The sequence below is a fragment of the Ochlerotatus camptorhynchus genome, unplaced genomic scaffold (assembly GCF_037179485.1).
Source record: "Ochlerotatus camptorhynchus isolate MF236.1 unplaced genomic scaffold, CSIRO-AGI_Acam_v1.1 ptg000284l, whole genome shotgun sequence".
NCBI classification, from domain to species: domain Eukaryota; kingdom Metazoa; phylum Arthropoda; class Insecta; order Diptera; family Culicidae; genus Ochlerotatus; species Ochlerotatus camptorhynchus.
The window spans coordinates 9,328,836-9,343,114 of NW_027040773.1; the positions used below are offsets into that span (position 1 = coordinate 9,328,836).

General features: G+C 37.7%; 2 protein-coding genes across 3 annotated transcripts in view; both read right to left on the minus strand.

Moving 5' to 3' along the window:
* Window positions 1-14,279, minus strand: part of LOC135706547 (uncharacterized) — a 57,583-nt gene that overhangs the window by 29,760 nt on the left and 13,544 nt on the right. For both annotated transcript variants that reach the window (XM_065228188.1, XM_065228187.1), the window contains exon 2: window positions 3,115-3,603. In XM_065228188.1, the coding sequence (XP_065084260.1) occupies window positions 3,115-3,279 (165 nt within the window). In that variant the 5' untranslated portion in view covers window positions 3,280-3,603. The remainder of the gene's footprint in view (window positions 1-3,114; window positions 3,604-14,279) is intronic.
* LOC135706637 (uncharacterized protein K02A2.6-like) overlaps window positions 3,512-14,279 on the minus strand; it is a 29,513-nt gene continuing 18,745 nt past the window's right edge. The window contains exon 4 of the mRNA XM_065228280.1: window positions 3,512-3,603. Within this exon, the coding sequence (XP_065084352.1) occupies window positions 3,512-3,603 (92 nt within the window). The remainder of the gene's footprint in view (window positions 3,604-14,279) is intronic.

The window sequence follows — 14,279 nt, forward strand, 5'->3', positions numbered from 1 at the left end:
TGGCGTCAGATATCGATTTCTGGTCCCTATACGTCACTCCGATTCCAAAAATACCCATATTGTGGGATATTTTACAGAATTTCGAAGTTTTTCTGAAACCGGAAGTCGCCATATTGGATTTCAAAATGGCGTCAGATATCGATTTCCGTTCCCTATACGTCACTCCAATTCCAAAAATACCCATTTTGTGTTGTATATGGCAGAATGTCCAAGTTTTTCTGTAACCGGAAGCCGCCATATTGGATTTCAAGATTTCCAGTTCCTACACGTCACCTTGATTCCAAAAATACCCATATTGTGGGTATTGAAAGTATCTTCCAGTTTTTCATGAACCGGATGCCGCCATCTTGGATTTCAAAATGGCGTCAGACATGGGTTTCCGGTTCCTACATCTCACCCCGATTCCAAAGATACCCATATTGTGGGATATTTCATAGTTTTTCCCAGATTCCCATAATCGCAAAAAAAAACTCGTTATTTGGAATTTACTTCGTAAAAAGAAAACTCGTTATTTGGGATTTACTTCGTAAAAAAAAACCTCGTTATTTGGGATTTACTTCGTAAAACGAAACCTCGTAAAAAGAGGGACGTAAATTGAATACTGCGTAAAAAAGACTTCGTAAACGGACGTTTCAGTGTATTCTAAACTTCAAAGCCGCCAGCAGCAAACACACGATCAAGTTGTGGGTAAGGACGCACATGCAAGCGAACTTATCATTCTGGTGAGGATTATTTTGAGTATCAAATGCAAACAGATTATTTTCATTTCACACAAATATAACGTTGTAGAACGTTTTGTGTAGATTTTCACACTCAGATCAATGGAAAACTATTTCTTCATGCAGAGTTGATAATAGTATCGAGGTTTTAAGCTCTGGGATCGGCAATATCCAAAATAATCATTTTACCCGAAATTATATGATTTTTTTGCTTTTGAGGATTGCTGCCCATTTTGACAATATTGGGTTGGAAAATCCAGCGCTCATGAACCTCAACAAACCCGTATTTGTTGATAGAGAATGAGCTCATTTGTTCATTTCACTCGTACGTGACAACGAACATTTGCAATTTTGAGTTGAAGTGCTACCCTAATAATAATTTTGAATAGTTATTTTGCTTAACGACTTTTTTTAGTATCATTCAAACTATTTGTGGAATTGTTCTATCATTTGGGTTATCATTCGTTTGGTATTTTTGTTAGGGTAGCCATTGCGTGTGATGGTAAATGATTAAAACAGACACTGGTGTTGCATGAATTGGGGCCTCCCTTAGCTCAGTCGGTAAAGGCGCAGCTATAAAGCAAGACCATGCTGGAGGTGGCTGGGTTCGATTCCCGGTCCGGTCTAGGAATTTTTCGAGTTGGACATTTTCTCGACTTCCCTGGGAAAAGATTATGATTATAGGGTAGGGAACTACTTCGGCCTAATCGCTCATTTTGGGCCTATCGAGCAGAAAACTTCAAATAAATCCATGATTTCAGAGTTAACAAGTCAATTATGCATTTGGTACGATACTTTAAATAATAAGCTTCCGAACGAAGTCAATGAGAACGCGTGATATGAATGTTTGCACCCATTATTCCCGAACATAAAAGAAGCGCTCCGACCGAATCAATTTATATCTTCCTCCGATAGGCCGAGTGAATTCATTGGCGTTTCAATGGCGTTTCAATCTGTTAGGCCGAGTTTAGAATCCGTAGGCCGAGCTTAGAATCCGTAGGTCGAGTTTGGCGTTAAGAAGCAGTGTTAGACTTTTGACAATATCTCAACGATTGGTTTATTTTTAAAATTTTTTGGTACGTACGGAAAGGTAAATAATTTTGGAAGCCATCAGTAATAATAACATTCCGTTTGGTGCTAAATTGCGCTAGATTAAGAAAGCCTAAGTGCGGGTTGTGCTTAATAGGACGAAAACCCTACTTGCCACACAATTATACCAATGCAAAAATTGTACAGGCATTGAAAGCTCTCAATTAATAACTGTGGAACTGCATCCAGAAAACTAAGTTGAGAGCACGCAATAAGCTAATATGCGATATGCAATAAGCTTGAAATTCGAAGAAGAATAAGAAGATTATATAAGGAGGAGGAGGTGTTGCATGATTCTTCTAGATTGCTCTCAAGGGGGGCCTCAATAATTTAAATAATAATATAAAATGTCTTATAAACTACTGAGGCCCCCCTGGAGAGCAATCTATATGCATCATGCAACACATTAAACCATATTATTCCACCAAGAACTTCATGTAATGCCGAATTAATCTTACTTATTTTTTCCAGAATGAAGACCAATTTAGTTGTAAACTGAACAAGTAAGAAGGGTCAGCTCTCATCATAGGTGGATATATTCAGTTTTTTTGTTCCTGCGCCAAGGGTCATTCTATTCTCTCTTACCTATACTGCTTCATGTGTTTGTTTGGGAAATATGCTGGTGCTGTCAACGCTTGGCCAGGCTTTGGACCGGCTAGGGATTTGTTTTACTAAGGAACATTCATTTGTGTGCGTCTATCGCCACCCACCACTGAACGTTGGAGGCCGTGTAATTTGGAATGCCAATTTGTGGATTGTTTGATAAAGGAGCAGCAATTTTTGGTGAATGAAATTTGTGAACTAGGTAAATGGTGTTTTCCTCGATATCTTAAGTGGATCGAATTGAATTTTGATTTACAACTACAATTGCGTACTCCTACTCCCGTCTAACGAAAGCTTCCACTTAACAGCTGTGGAAGTGTTCGATGAACACGAAGTTCGGGGCAGGCGTAAATTCCCAGATGTTACGAAGTAGCCAAAGAAGGAAAATATCGTCGCAATTCCCTTTTTGGAATTGAACATTAACCTTCACTCTTTCATACGCTCTATCTGTATGCAAGCAAAGGCTATTTTTGCCAGCTTAAGGTGAAAGTTGATAGAACCCACAAATGGAACTATTTTGGTTATTTGACCTTGCCACATCGAACTATTGATGGCATGAAACTCAGAAACTAGATTCTGAGATTCGTGCCATCAAAAATTCGAAGTGTTCAGTCAAAATTACCAAAATATCAGCCATTTGTGGATTCTTTCAACATTTCCCTTAAAGCACACTTTTAAAAGTCAAACCAACTTCCACACTCACCTCGGTTAGGATAATCAGTCCAAAGATAGCGAAGAATGCTATCACAATCAGGAAGCTCATGCCGGCCCGCTCCCGGGCACCCCAGGAGGTCTTCTTAGCGCGTTTGCTGCGAGATGACATGGAGCCCCCCGTTAGTTTCGATGGGGGGCTCCCACCGCCGTACATAATATGATTCTACCGATGGAGTGCAAAACTTCCCGCACTTGACGCGAGCCGACGGTGCCTGGGGTTGACAACTTAGCCCCACTGGGGGCTTGACTTGTGTTGCTGGTTCAACTTTGCCTCGATTGAATTGTGTGTAGGCGGATGGGCGGATGCTTTCTCCGGAAACTCTCGGGTAAGTTTATTGCTATGTGCACGTGTCTATGCTCCTCTTGGTTGTATCTTCTGGATCCTCTTATCGTTGAAGAGTGTCGCTGTTAATGGTTTTCCGTGCCGGTACCGAAGACGATGACAGCAGTGGCGGTTGCATTTCGATGTGACTTAGTCCTGTTGATGGCGAAAAAAGACAACAGAAAAGGTAGGATATTAATCATTTGTATAAAGTATTGGCGAACTGAATGGAACTTGCACAAGCTAAGCATCGCTTTCGTGCTATTTATGGCTAAATCGATAATTAATTACTGCACGTCAACATCTGCTGCTTTGATAGACGGTGAATGAGAAAACCAAGGACCGGTTGCTAGGATTGAATTAATTGCTGTTGTCGTTGATTTGGTTCATTCAGTATTCAGTTTTGGTTATTCTGGATTAGCGAATTAGCAAACCTTCCGGTCATAATTCTTGAGCGTGCAACAACAACCAGCTTACAGATACATATTTATCTATACAGGTATCTATAGGATTTACCTAAATTGGTTTTAACTCTTCTAATCCCAAACCAAAATCACAATAATCCTGGCTTTTGAAGTATATTTACCAATGAGCAATTCCCTACGAATTCGCAAATCGGTTTATTTTTGTATTTTTTATTAGGTTGAAAATTTAGCAGAAACGTTCCTTATGACTGACTATGCCATTTTGCATCTTCATATCGCCAATTTGAATCCAGCCTTATTTTTGAAAAGGGCCTATAGAAAAATATCAAGCTTATCTTCAGAAAATTTTTACTCGAAAACTGTTGACCCGAATCGGTTTGGTGTCTTGCGCAATATTGCAAATAATGGATGAGACTATTTGAACAAAATATTCACTCAAAAAAAATACCCGATTTTTTTTTATTTCAAATAAATTTTGAAAACAATTTTTCTCAAAAATTGGTTCTCTGTTTTTTTTTTTATTTGTTGATATGTTTTGAGGGACAAAAAAATCCATCTATTGCACTACAGTTCAAGATGGAGAAATGATGGACAAAAAAGTTATGATTTAAAAAAAAATATCCCAAACCTAGTCCAATTACTTTTTCGACTTCATATAATAGAAGTACACCTAATTTACAATAAAAAACACTCCTTTAATTTTTTTTCTAAGTCACTCCGTTCTCGAGATGTAGCGGTTTGAAAGTATATATTTTTGAAATGTTGGTAGTTTTTGGCCATTTTAAATGTATTTCGCGGCCACCAAGAGAATTTTCATGGTAAAATTTTCTGAATTTTCAGAAAAAAATATTGTTGGAACTGCACACTTAGAAATAACTAATTTTACACGTGACGGAATCCATCTTTGACATAAAGTTTGAGACGTAAACACACATGTCATGTAAAACTAAGGGCTCTGAGACTGAAAAGTTCGATACTCAACAAAAATTATGTTTGATTGAATTGAATTACGCGTCTGTTATGACTCAATTTTATGTCAAAATTGACGCTCGTATATGTCAGTCTCAGAGCATCTAAATTTACATGGATTTTTCTAAGTGTGTGGATAACCGATCTTGTCTTGTATGTCTTCGAAGATCTTGTCTTGTATGCAGTTCCACTTAATAGCGAGATCAATTTAAGCTACCGATCTGAATTCACAATATGAAGGGCCAAAAACGGAGGGGTGGACCCGTAAGCAGAGAAACTTACGCGAAATTCACGGAAATTTAAGAATCTCCTTCCGTCGATCTTGTTTTCCGTACAGAGTACCAATGCTAGCGACGCCAGGGAGGCAGCTCCCACACCTGGACCCTACCTATCGACCCATCACAACTCATGAACCGGGGACCAACGGTTTTACTTCCCTTCCGAAGGATGCCTCAGAAAACCGGGCGTCACCGACTGGGATTAAACCCAAGCTTGCTGGGGTGATAGGTAATCACGCTTACCAGTACACCACCAGCGCCGCTATAATAAGCTTCCTACATGATGGTTTGTTAAGAAGGGCGCGTCAATCTCACTGTAACTGTTAGAGTAGAAATCACACCACCACAATCGAATCGGTAGAATAAATAAAATAATAGTGTGTATACCCTCTTAGACTCCGGTTGTCAAACCACTCCATCGTCCAATTCCAGGTCAAATGATACCCTGATCACTAGCGTGCACAGGAGGGGCATTTTTTTATATGGTGCATTTAATCTGGGGATGGGGGAGTACTCCAAAGTATGTGGTGGATGGTGCTGTCCACCTCCCACTATTTTCCTACTGTTCAATTTAGCTAATTTAATTATTTTTTGCTCCGGTGGTGGTTCATCCTCTTTAAGGCAAACTGCTTTCAGACAGCCAATGGAAATATGCAATTCAATCCCATCGACGATGTCGATGATGATCGGTTCGTCAAATGGTTGCGATATTAGGGCTTTAACCGAAATGATACACTTGCTGCAACGTTGTTGCCTTGGTGGTTGGGTTCAGCTGAAGTCACGTCAGATGGTGGTGATAGCACCGACAAACCGACATGAATGACCAATAAGAATCGCATTCTCCTTTCGCATGCACACTGCTTCGACAAGTACAAGGTTTAAACAGTGCGCATAGCAGTGAACATACAGTATATTGCTCTTGATCAATCAAATCTTGATCGGTGGTGTTGAGTACTTGGCACTGATGAAGTCTTCAAGAAGTAGATGAAATACGCGTATCTGTCAAAAGATAAGCAATTATAACGGAATGAAAATGAAATAAACCAACACACTCAAAGCTCTTCATAAAAGTATATGGTTGTATTTGTCCTTGCACTTGGCTTGTACTCCAGCAGTGCTGCCAGCCATTGTGCTGGCACTGTCAAAACATACTGCCATCACCTGCTCCCAAGAAATCTGCATCGCTGTCAGGACCTCAGCAATAGTATTGAAGATGGTCGTCGCGTCTGTTTTCAACACCCGTCTCACAACCACCGAATGTTTCCGTCGGTCAATTCGGCGTTATCAATATACGGGAAATGGATGTAATGTCGGTCTAAATGCCCCTAATTTGGGCCCATAGATAAATTCAGCAATCCATTAAATTTTCAATAGCGACCAAAAATATCCATTAGAACCGTCCCAATGACGCATTCATCTAGATAAAATTAATAAATAGCAGACTTATACCCACTTTTCAATTAGGGAATCCAAAAGCATCTTCAACCTTTGTACAGTTGCGAAAAAGTCCATCCTCAAAATACCTTGAGGTTCGTTTCGAAATTTTTAGAACTCTATGAGCTCTTTTGAAATTCTTCTCAGAATTCCACTGGAATTATTTTGACGTTTACTCAGAACACCTTGTAACTGAAATTCCCTTAGAGTTTCAGAATAATTTCCCGGAATGAGCTTGAAATTATCCTCGGAATTTGCTTTAAATTTTGCGTAAAATCCCTTTGGAATTTCACTCCAAATTTGATTTTCTCGGTATTCTTTTCGAAATTATCTTGGAACAATCTGCAGGATGCACTACAAATTAACTGCAGAATTTTCTTTGAATTCTACCCAGAAATATTTTAAAACTGTTAAAGAATTCAATATCCTTGAGGTTCTTCTCGGAATATTTTAGACCTTTTTTTTCTAAGAACACCTTGGAACAGAAATTCCTCTAACGTTTCAGAAGAATTTCCTCTGAATTCTCCAGAAATTCTTCCTAAAATGAGCTTGAAATTATCCTCGGAATTTCCTTGAAATTTTCCCCAACATACCTTTGTAATTTCATTCAAAATTCGATTCTCTCGGTATTCTTTTCGAAATTATCTTGGAACTATCTGCAAGAATCACCAGAAATCATTCGCAGAATTTTCATGCAATCATCCCCAGGAATATTTTCTTTTGGAACAATCCTCAGAATTCAATACCCTTGAGGTTCTTCTCGGAAGTCAAATTTAAGTTGTCCGTCCATCCACCAAAACGTTGTAGTTTTTCTACCAGAAATGTTCAATAAAGCTTGCCCCTCCATTCACCAGAACTGTGCAATTTTTACATAAGGAATTTTCAATTCAGCTTGACCCTCCATGCAGCAGATTGTTGCAAATTTTACACCAGAAATTTACAAAAATACAAATTTGTCCCCAGAAAATTTCATTTGACCAGAACGATGTAAATTTTCCATCGTTAATGTTTAATAAAAATTGCTTCTCCAATCTTCTGATTGGTGCAGATATCCTTTTTTTCATTTCCACCAGTAATTTTCAATATAGCTTGCTTCTCCTATCATCAGAATGTTGCAGGTTTTCCACCAAATAAAGCTTGCCCCTATTTTCAGATTATTCATCATAAATTTTCAGTAAAGCAGCTTCCCTTCAATCATCAGTGCAAATCAATGGTGCAAATTTAACACCAGAAATTATTATTAAAGTATATTTCTCTATTCAGCAGAAGGATGCAAATTTAAGACCAAAAATTTTCCGAAAAGCTTGCCCATCCGTTCATTGTTGTGATGCAGATTTTCCACCAGATATTTTCAATATAGCTTAATTTTAAATAAAGCTTGTGCCTTCATTTACCAGACCAGTGCAAGATTTCCACCAGAAATTTTCTGTTCATTTCATTTATCAGAGCGATGCAAATTTTGCAACAGAATTTTTCAATAAATCATGCTCCTCCATTCATCAGAACGGTGCACCAAAAATTGCCAGAGAAGTTTGTTTCACCATACACCTTTGTGGGTCAATTTTCAGGCTTTACCTTTTCATGCACCATAATGGTGCAAATTTTCCACCATAAATTTTCAATGAAGCTTACATTCATCAGAACGATGCAAATTATGCACCAGAAAAATGAATAAACCTTGCTTCTACATTCACATGTTGCGAACTTTCCACCAGAAATTTTCAGTTAAATGTACAGCTCCAGATTTTTAGCGTGATTCAAATAATTCATTACGATTAGTCATTCATTTTGATAAGTCCCTCCATGTTATTCACCCAAGTAACACATAAAACATCTTTTTATAAAATATTTAGAACGGCTTGTTATATAAATGTATTATAAGTGATGCAGAAAACATCCCACGTTATATATGAGGTTCATAGATGTTTTTTTTCATACTTCCTAGATTCAACATTTTCCAAAATAGTTTTCTTTTGCTTTTATCTTTAAATGTTATTTAAACGTGCATATTACTGTTTTAACACCACTATAAAACTTGTGGTATACAAAATCAATCTTAGTTGAATTTATAAAGTTCTTGAAGAGATTCTGAACTTTCCAGATTGACGTAAACATTGACGGCGCCATTGAGTCGGACTGTCTCTTCACGCAGTGATTGACAGTTTCTTATGAGGTATTCGAAGGTTTGTTATAAAGAAAGTTGAAAACACTTGTTTATTACATTTCATAAATTAATATAACTGAAAATGTGCAGGTTGTCTTATAAGGAGTTGAAAATACTTTAAAATAACACTCTGGCAATTAGATGTACGCTTTGCTGCTAACAAAACATCTTTATGACGGATTGAAAGCGTGTTGAACGAGAATATAATTTTCATGCCATTGGCAAGAACATGATAGATACTTATAACAAACCTCTCATCAAGCGGAGTTGGTCTAGTTAGGAAGTAGTAAGTCTACCATGCCAAGGACCAGTGATCGAATCCCATGCTCAAGTTCTTTTTTGATGTTTTTTTTTTGCCGCCGGTTTTTATGATGTTTCCAAAACATGTTATAAGACCAGTATTTAGTTGTATAAGCTCCGCGACTTGCGCTTTTTAGGCTATATAAATGTATTTAATGACGTATATTACAGTATTATTAATTCTTTACGTAAGTCATTAAAATGTATTTTCAACTTCTTTATGACAAGCCGTGTTGCTTGGGCAGTTTGATTAGTCTCTCCATGCACCACCTTGATGATATTTTTACACCAGAAATATTCAATAAAACGGTTTTTCTTTGATTTACCACCTCGAAGTTTAATTTTTTCAACCTTAAACAAGAGGGCAATTGCTTTAACCCTCCATCAGCCACTTTGAAAAAAAAATTACACCAGAATTTTTTTACCGGTGCGGTGCAATTTTTCGACCAAAAAAATTCATTCAAGTTTGTCCCTTCATGCACCTTTGTGGTGCAATTTTCAGGCACCATCTCAAAGGATTGACGCAATACAAGGTTTTCATTTACCTTCAAATCAAGTTATTTTATATCATAATTTTGTATATGTGAAAATATTTTTATTTTTAAAAGGGTGGGCAATTGCCCCACCTTGCCGCACCCTGTGCACGCCAGTGACCCTGATGCTCTCTCTCAAACCCAGTATTTATACAGTGTATCGCAAAATTTAGCGTACACCCTAGTTGTTTTTTTTATATACTTTCTGAATAGATATTTTATAATCTTGACTGATGGTTAAACAGATGTTTATTGATCAAACAAGTAGTTCACAATGCGTCTCCATCGAGTCACAGCAGCTGCGACTAACGAAATTTATGAGTAACTTACAAGCTGGGTGCAACATTCAGTTCAGCCTGGGAGCTGTCCATAAACCACGTAGACCAAGTTTTAGACATCGCAGATCCTACCTTCCCCCATCGTACACTTTACCAAAATTTGAAAATTTTCAAGCGTTTCGTTTCAATAATTCTCCCAAAGTATCACAAGGGCCCTTTACATGACAAGTTGCGAAAAAATTCCACACGGCAGCATTGCAACTATTGTTTACCCCTACCACGATATGTGCTCCTGTCATCATTTCCAAACCTACGACTGGATGCCTTCCTTCAAATAACAACTGAAGTGCGGTAAAAAATCGGTAGAACTGTTTCAAACACACAGTTGGTACTTGAGCGGGTCGGTTTTCATCTCTTTTTGCCAGTGGTGGCGGGGACACACACCCCTCACCATCCCTCTCCAAAGGGGGAGTTTGGTAAAGAGAGATGAAAAAACCGATTTGTACCTTCCTTAAAAGTTGTCCTAGCTCGCTATTCTAATATTTATATGCAATCTTCACACTGCCGTACTCTAACGGAGCTATCAAATCTATGCTTTCATCTACTCCATCTATCGTATAAAAATTACCACTACAGTCTGTTATTTGAAATTAGCATCTTAAACTACTGAAACAGCTGTTTGTACTGACCTCATTGCCTACGAACAAGTGATATACCTATGAGTTTCAGCGTAGACTCGCAGGTATATAACTCACTCGTAGATACGATATAATGCTTCACATAAAACAAGGAATGTTATGAAAGAAATTATCAGTTTGAAAAAAAAGTTTCCTACTGGAACAGTTGATTCGAAGAATATCTAAGAATGATGATGCAGTTCAAGGCAATTTTGTTGAGCAAACGCCCAATGTACTTCTCACCCTCGTGCTATTTATTTTAAAGACGAAGAGTCCAACGATTTTAAATTTACTAGATATCACTAAACATAATTATGTCGCAGTTCACTTATTTCTTACGCATTTTCTAACGTATATAGATTTACTTTTTCTCACATGGATCAGGATGCCAATAAAAAAAAAATACCGCTTTTAATTTATGCAACATACCTACAAATTTGACATTACTACCAAGTGGAATTTTTTCGCAACTTGTCATGGAAAGAGCCAGTGTTTTCAAAATCATCAATCAAATGATATTTTCTGCATACGCTCTCAATATCACGCGTGATATTTTTTAATTTTTTTTAATTGTTTTTTTATTGGGTATCAAGCTGGAGCTGCGTGACAGCTTAGTTTTCAAGACTTAACCCATTTGGATAAATGTTGCTTCTATCTTTGACAATACAGCAGAAGGACTAGCCTATGTTGGCCGCTTGAACACTGGATTCTGTGTGTATTGTTTCAAGATAGTAATAGAAAAAATGCTGTGACGTGTGCGCGTAGATACATCCGCGTAGTAAACCGATTGAATAAGTAAATCCTTTTCGAAGGAAATATCTAAATTATGTAGGTTACGAAAACCGCGCGAATTCCGAAAGCCGTGTGAGACAACCGAAGCGAGAAAAAAGGGCTTATTATCATTTAAAGATACGTACGATGCCTACGTATCAATCATTTCAAGATTTCGCGACCACACCGAACAAATTCTATACTACATAAGCTGAAAAGCGTTTGACAAACTCTACCGAATTGCGTATCACTTCTGCGTTAGCTCCGTAGACGTAGGCGCGTTGAATCCGACAGTCGGCAAAGGTTTAACCTGTACCAACACCACTTAAGGAATGACCTGGAGTCAGTAAAACCGTTTAGAGCTAAACATCTAAATTACGTTAGATACGAAAATCGCGCAAATTGTGAACGCCACGCGAAACAACCGTAGAGAACAAACAGCTTATTATCACTTAAAGAGTGCCACCAAAATAAATGTGATAGTCTATGTTGGCAAGTTGATTAATTTTGGATTCCTCCCTAAATATTCTACTTATTTTACTGTTGAGCTTTGTTTCAATTTAGTTATTTTACCGCACGTATCAATCATTTCAAGATTTCGCGACCGTACCGAACTAATTCTATACTACAGAAGCTCAAAAAAACTTTTGGTGAGCTCTACCGCATTGCGAATCACTTCTGCGTAAGCTCCGTAGACGTACGCGCGTTGATTCCGACAGCCGTGAAAAGTTAAACATGCATCAATACCACATAAGGAAAGATCGATTTTACGTAGGGTTTAGTTCATAGATTAACATTGACTGCTGTTTACAAATGTAAGTATTTAGGAGGCTTTCAGCCTGAGGCTGGTTGACTCCATACCTTGAACACTAAGAAATAAGTTAACTCAAATGCTTTAACCGCATGTATAAGAGATTTCGCGTATTGAGTGAATAATATAGTAATCGAGTACAACAATCTCAGGGGAATACAATACCTCCAAAAGTTAATAAGCTATTAATTGTCACATACCTCTACTTTTACTTATTTCCTAAACTATTCCTCTCCTTGTTAATCTGCTTAATGCTATTGGTCTGCTTGCGTTTTCTTATTAAAGTTCAAGACTAAATAAGAAGATTTATTCTACAACTTAAAAGGTTAGTTGCCTCCCTCAGCGGACCCCCCGCATCCTATTTTTTTTGTTAATCTACTTAATGTCATTAGACTTTCTGAAGTTTCTTATTTAAGTTCATTTGATGATTATGATGTCTCTTTAGTCTAATTTAATAAATTATTAAAAGCTCTAATTCACCTAATCAATCATAACCCATGCTTTATTAAGTACCTGCACTTGTGCTTGTAATCTAAAATTAAACGTGTTTCAAGTACTTTTGATTTAAGCCTATACCTATTTTTTATATCTTAGTTCGACCCAAGTAACACCTACATGTGACTAAAATGCTTCATTTTGAAGTTTGTTTCCTAGCTGATTTTAAATTATATAGGGTATATGCTCCAACTATGCTCACACGCTTCCACTATGTTACACCACAAAAATACGTATGGGTATTTCACAATAGAAGCACACCACACTGGAAATCGCGAGCCATAGTTCAAACACTTATCCCAAATAAAAATGAAGCACATATAAGATTAGTTACAATACCATGTACAAAAATGATAATTAACATTGTTTCCTGAGTAATACTTCAATGAAAACAACAATGAAAGCTTGTTGCACCGTTGGGCACTTTCTGAAATATTTCAATAGTATAATTCCCTTGCAAACCCAAATAAATCTATCTGCGTAAAAATAAATACAATAAGAGTGATTTGCGGCAAAACCCGCCAGTATCACACCCAACGTCAGTGCCTATACGTAAGCGTACCACGACGCGGCTCTCAATCAAAGGAGTAACAAGTGTGATACTATCACTGCTAGACTAGATCGTTGGTTCTCTCATGCAGTGGTTTATCAGAGAGGGGAAGCTTAGTAATCCCCATTGCCTGCCCATGACGGCCATAAACCTACCACCTCTAACACTCCACTATAAAGTATGAAATTAAGCCCGCCCACCAACAGCAAGGTGCAAAAACTAGCCAAGGGGAGGGCTCAATATCACGCGTGATATTGCAACAAAAAATCAAGCCTGATATTGATTTTACAAGTTCCTTTGATATTGCGAGACTATTCACAACGCCCAAAAAACAAGCTCAGCACATCGTTTTCTTAGAAAGAGAAAGTATAGTTTGCTATCTTTTTTACTGTTCACCGATGGCAGACACGAAGTGACTGCTGCCAGCCGTTATGGAAGTTTCGGTTGCATTCAGGTGTAAAGCAAAAATCATGAAACTCAATCTCACCACAGTTTGTTGAGATTTACAGCTGGTGAGTTTTGTTAGCTTGATATTCTGAGCTGCAATATCACAGATTGCAAAATCAACCGAAGTTGTTTGCTTGTTGATTTTTGTCTACGAAAAACGAACGTGATCTTGGGAATTGGTGAGATTTGATTTTTGATCTTTTAAAAATCGATTCAGAAGTTATAAATTTTTGAAAAAAAAATATAATTTTCCGACCACACGAAAATGGTCATCCTAATGGCGGAATAAAAAAATAAGAGTTTGATATTTTTTGATTAGTAAGAACTCTACCAATTTTCACGAAATTCTGAGACTCACTATAACTTTTTTCTATGAAATTGCTGCATATATATATTGGGATTGGGAGAGACCATCAGGGCTACCGATTGAAGTGATTTGGACGGGGAGAGTGGGAACGCCAAATCTCTGTTGGTGAAATTTCGTGGATAAAAGGCGGGCTTTTCTCCCCGCTCATTGGAGCATCTTCCTGTTTGGGTGCACGTCTTTTAACCAAATGTGCGATCATGTTGCTGGAAGGAGATTTTGTACTGTCCCGTAGATACGTATAGTGATCTGTTTATACAGTGTTGAGGACAATCAGAGGCTATTAAGCTTGAACAAGATCAACAGAGAAGAGAGTGCACTGCCATCGGAATTAGT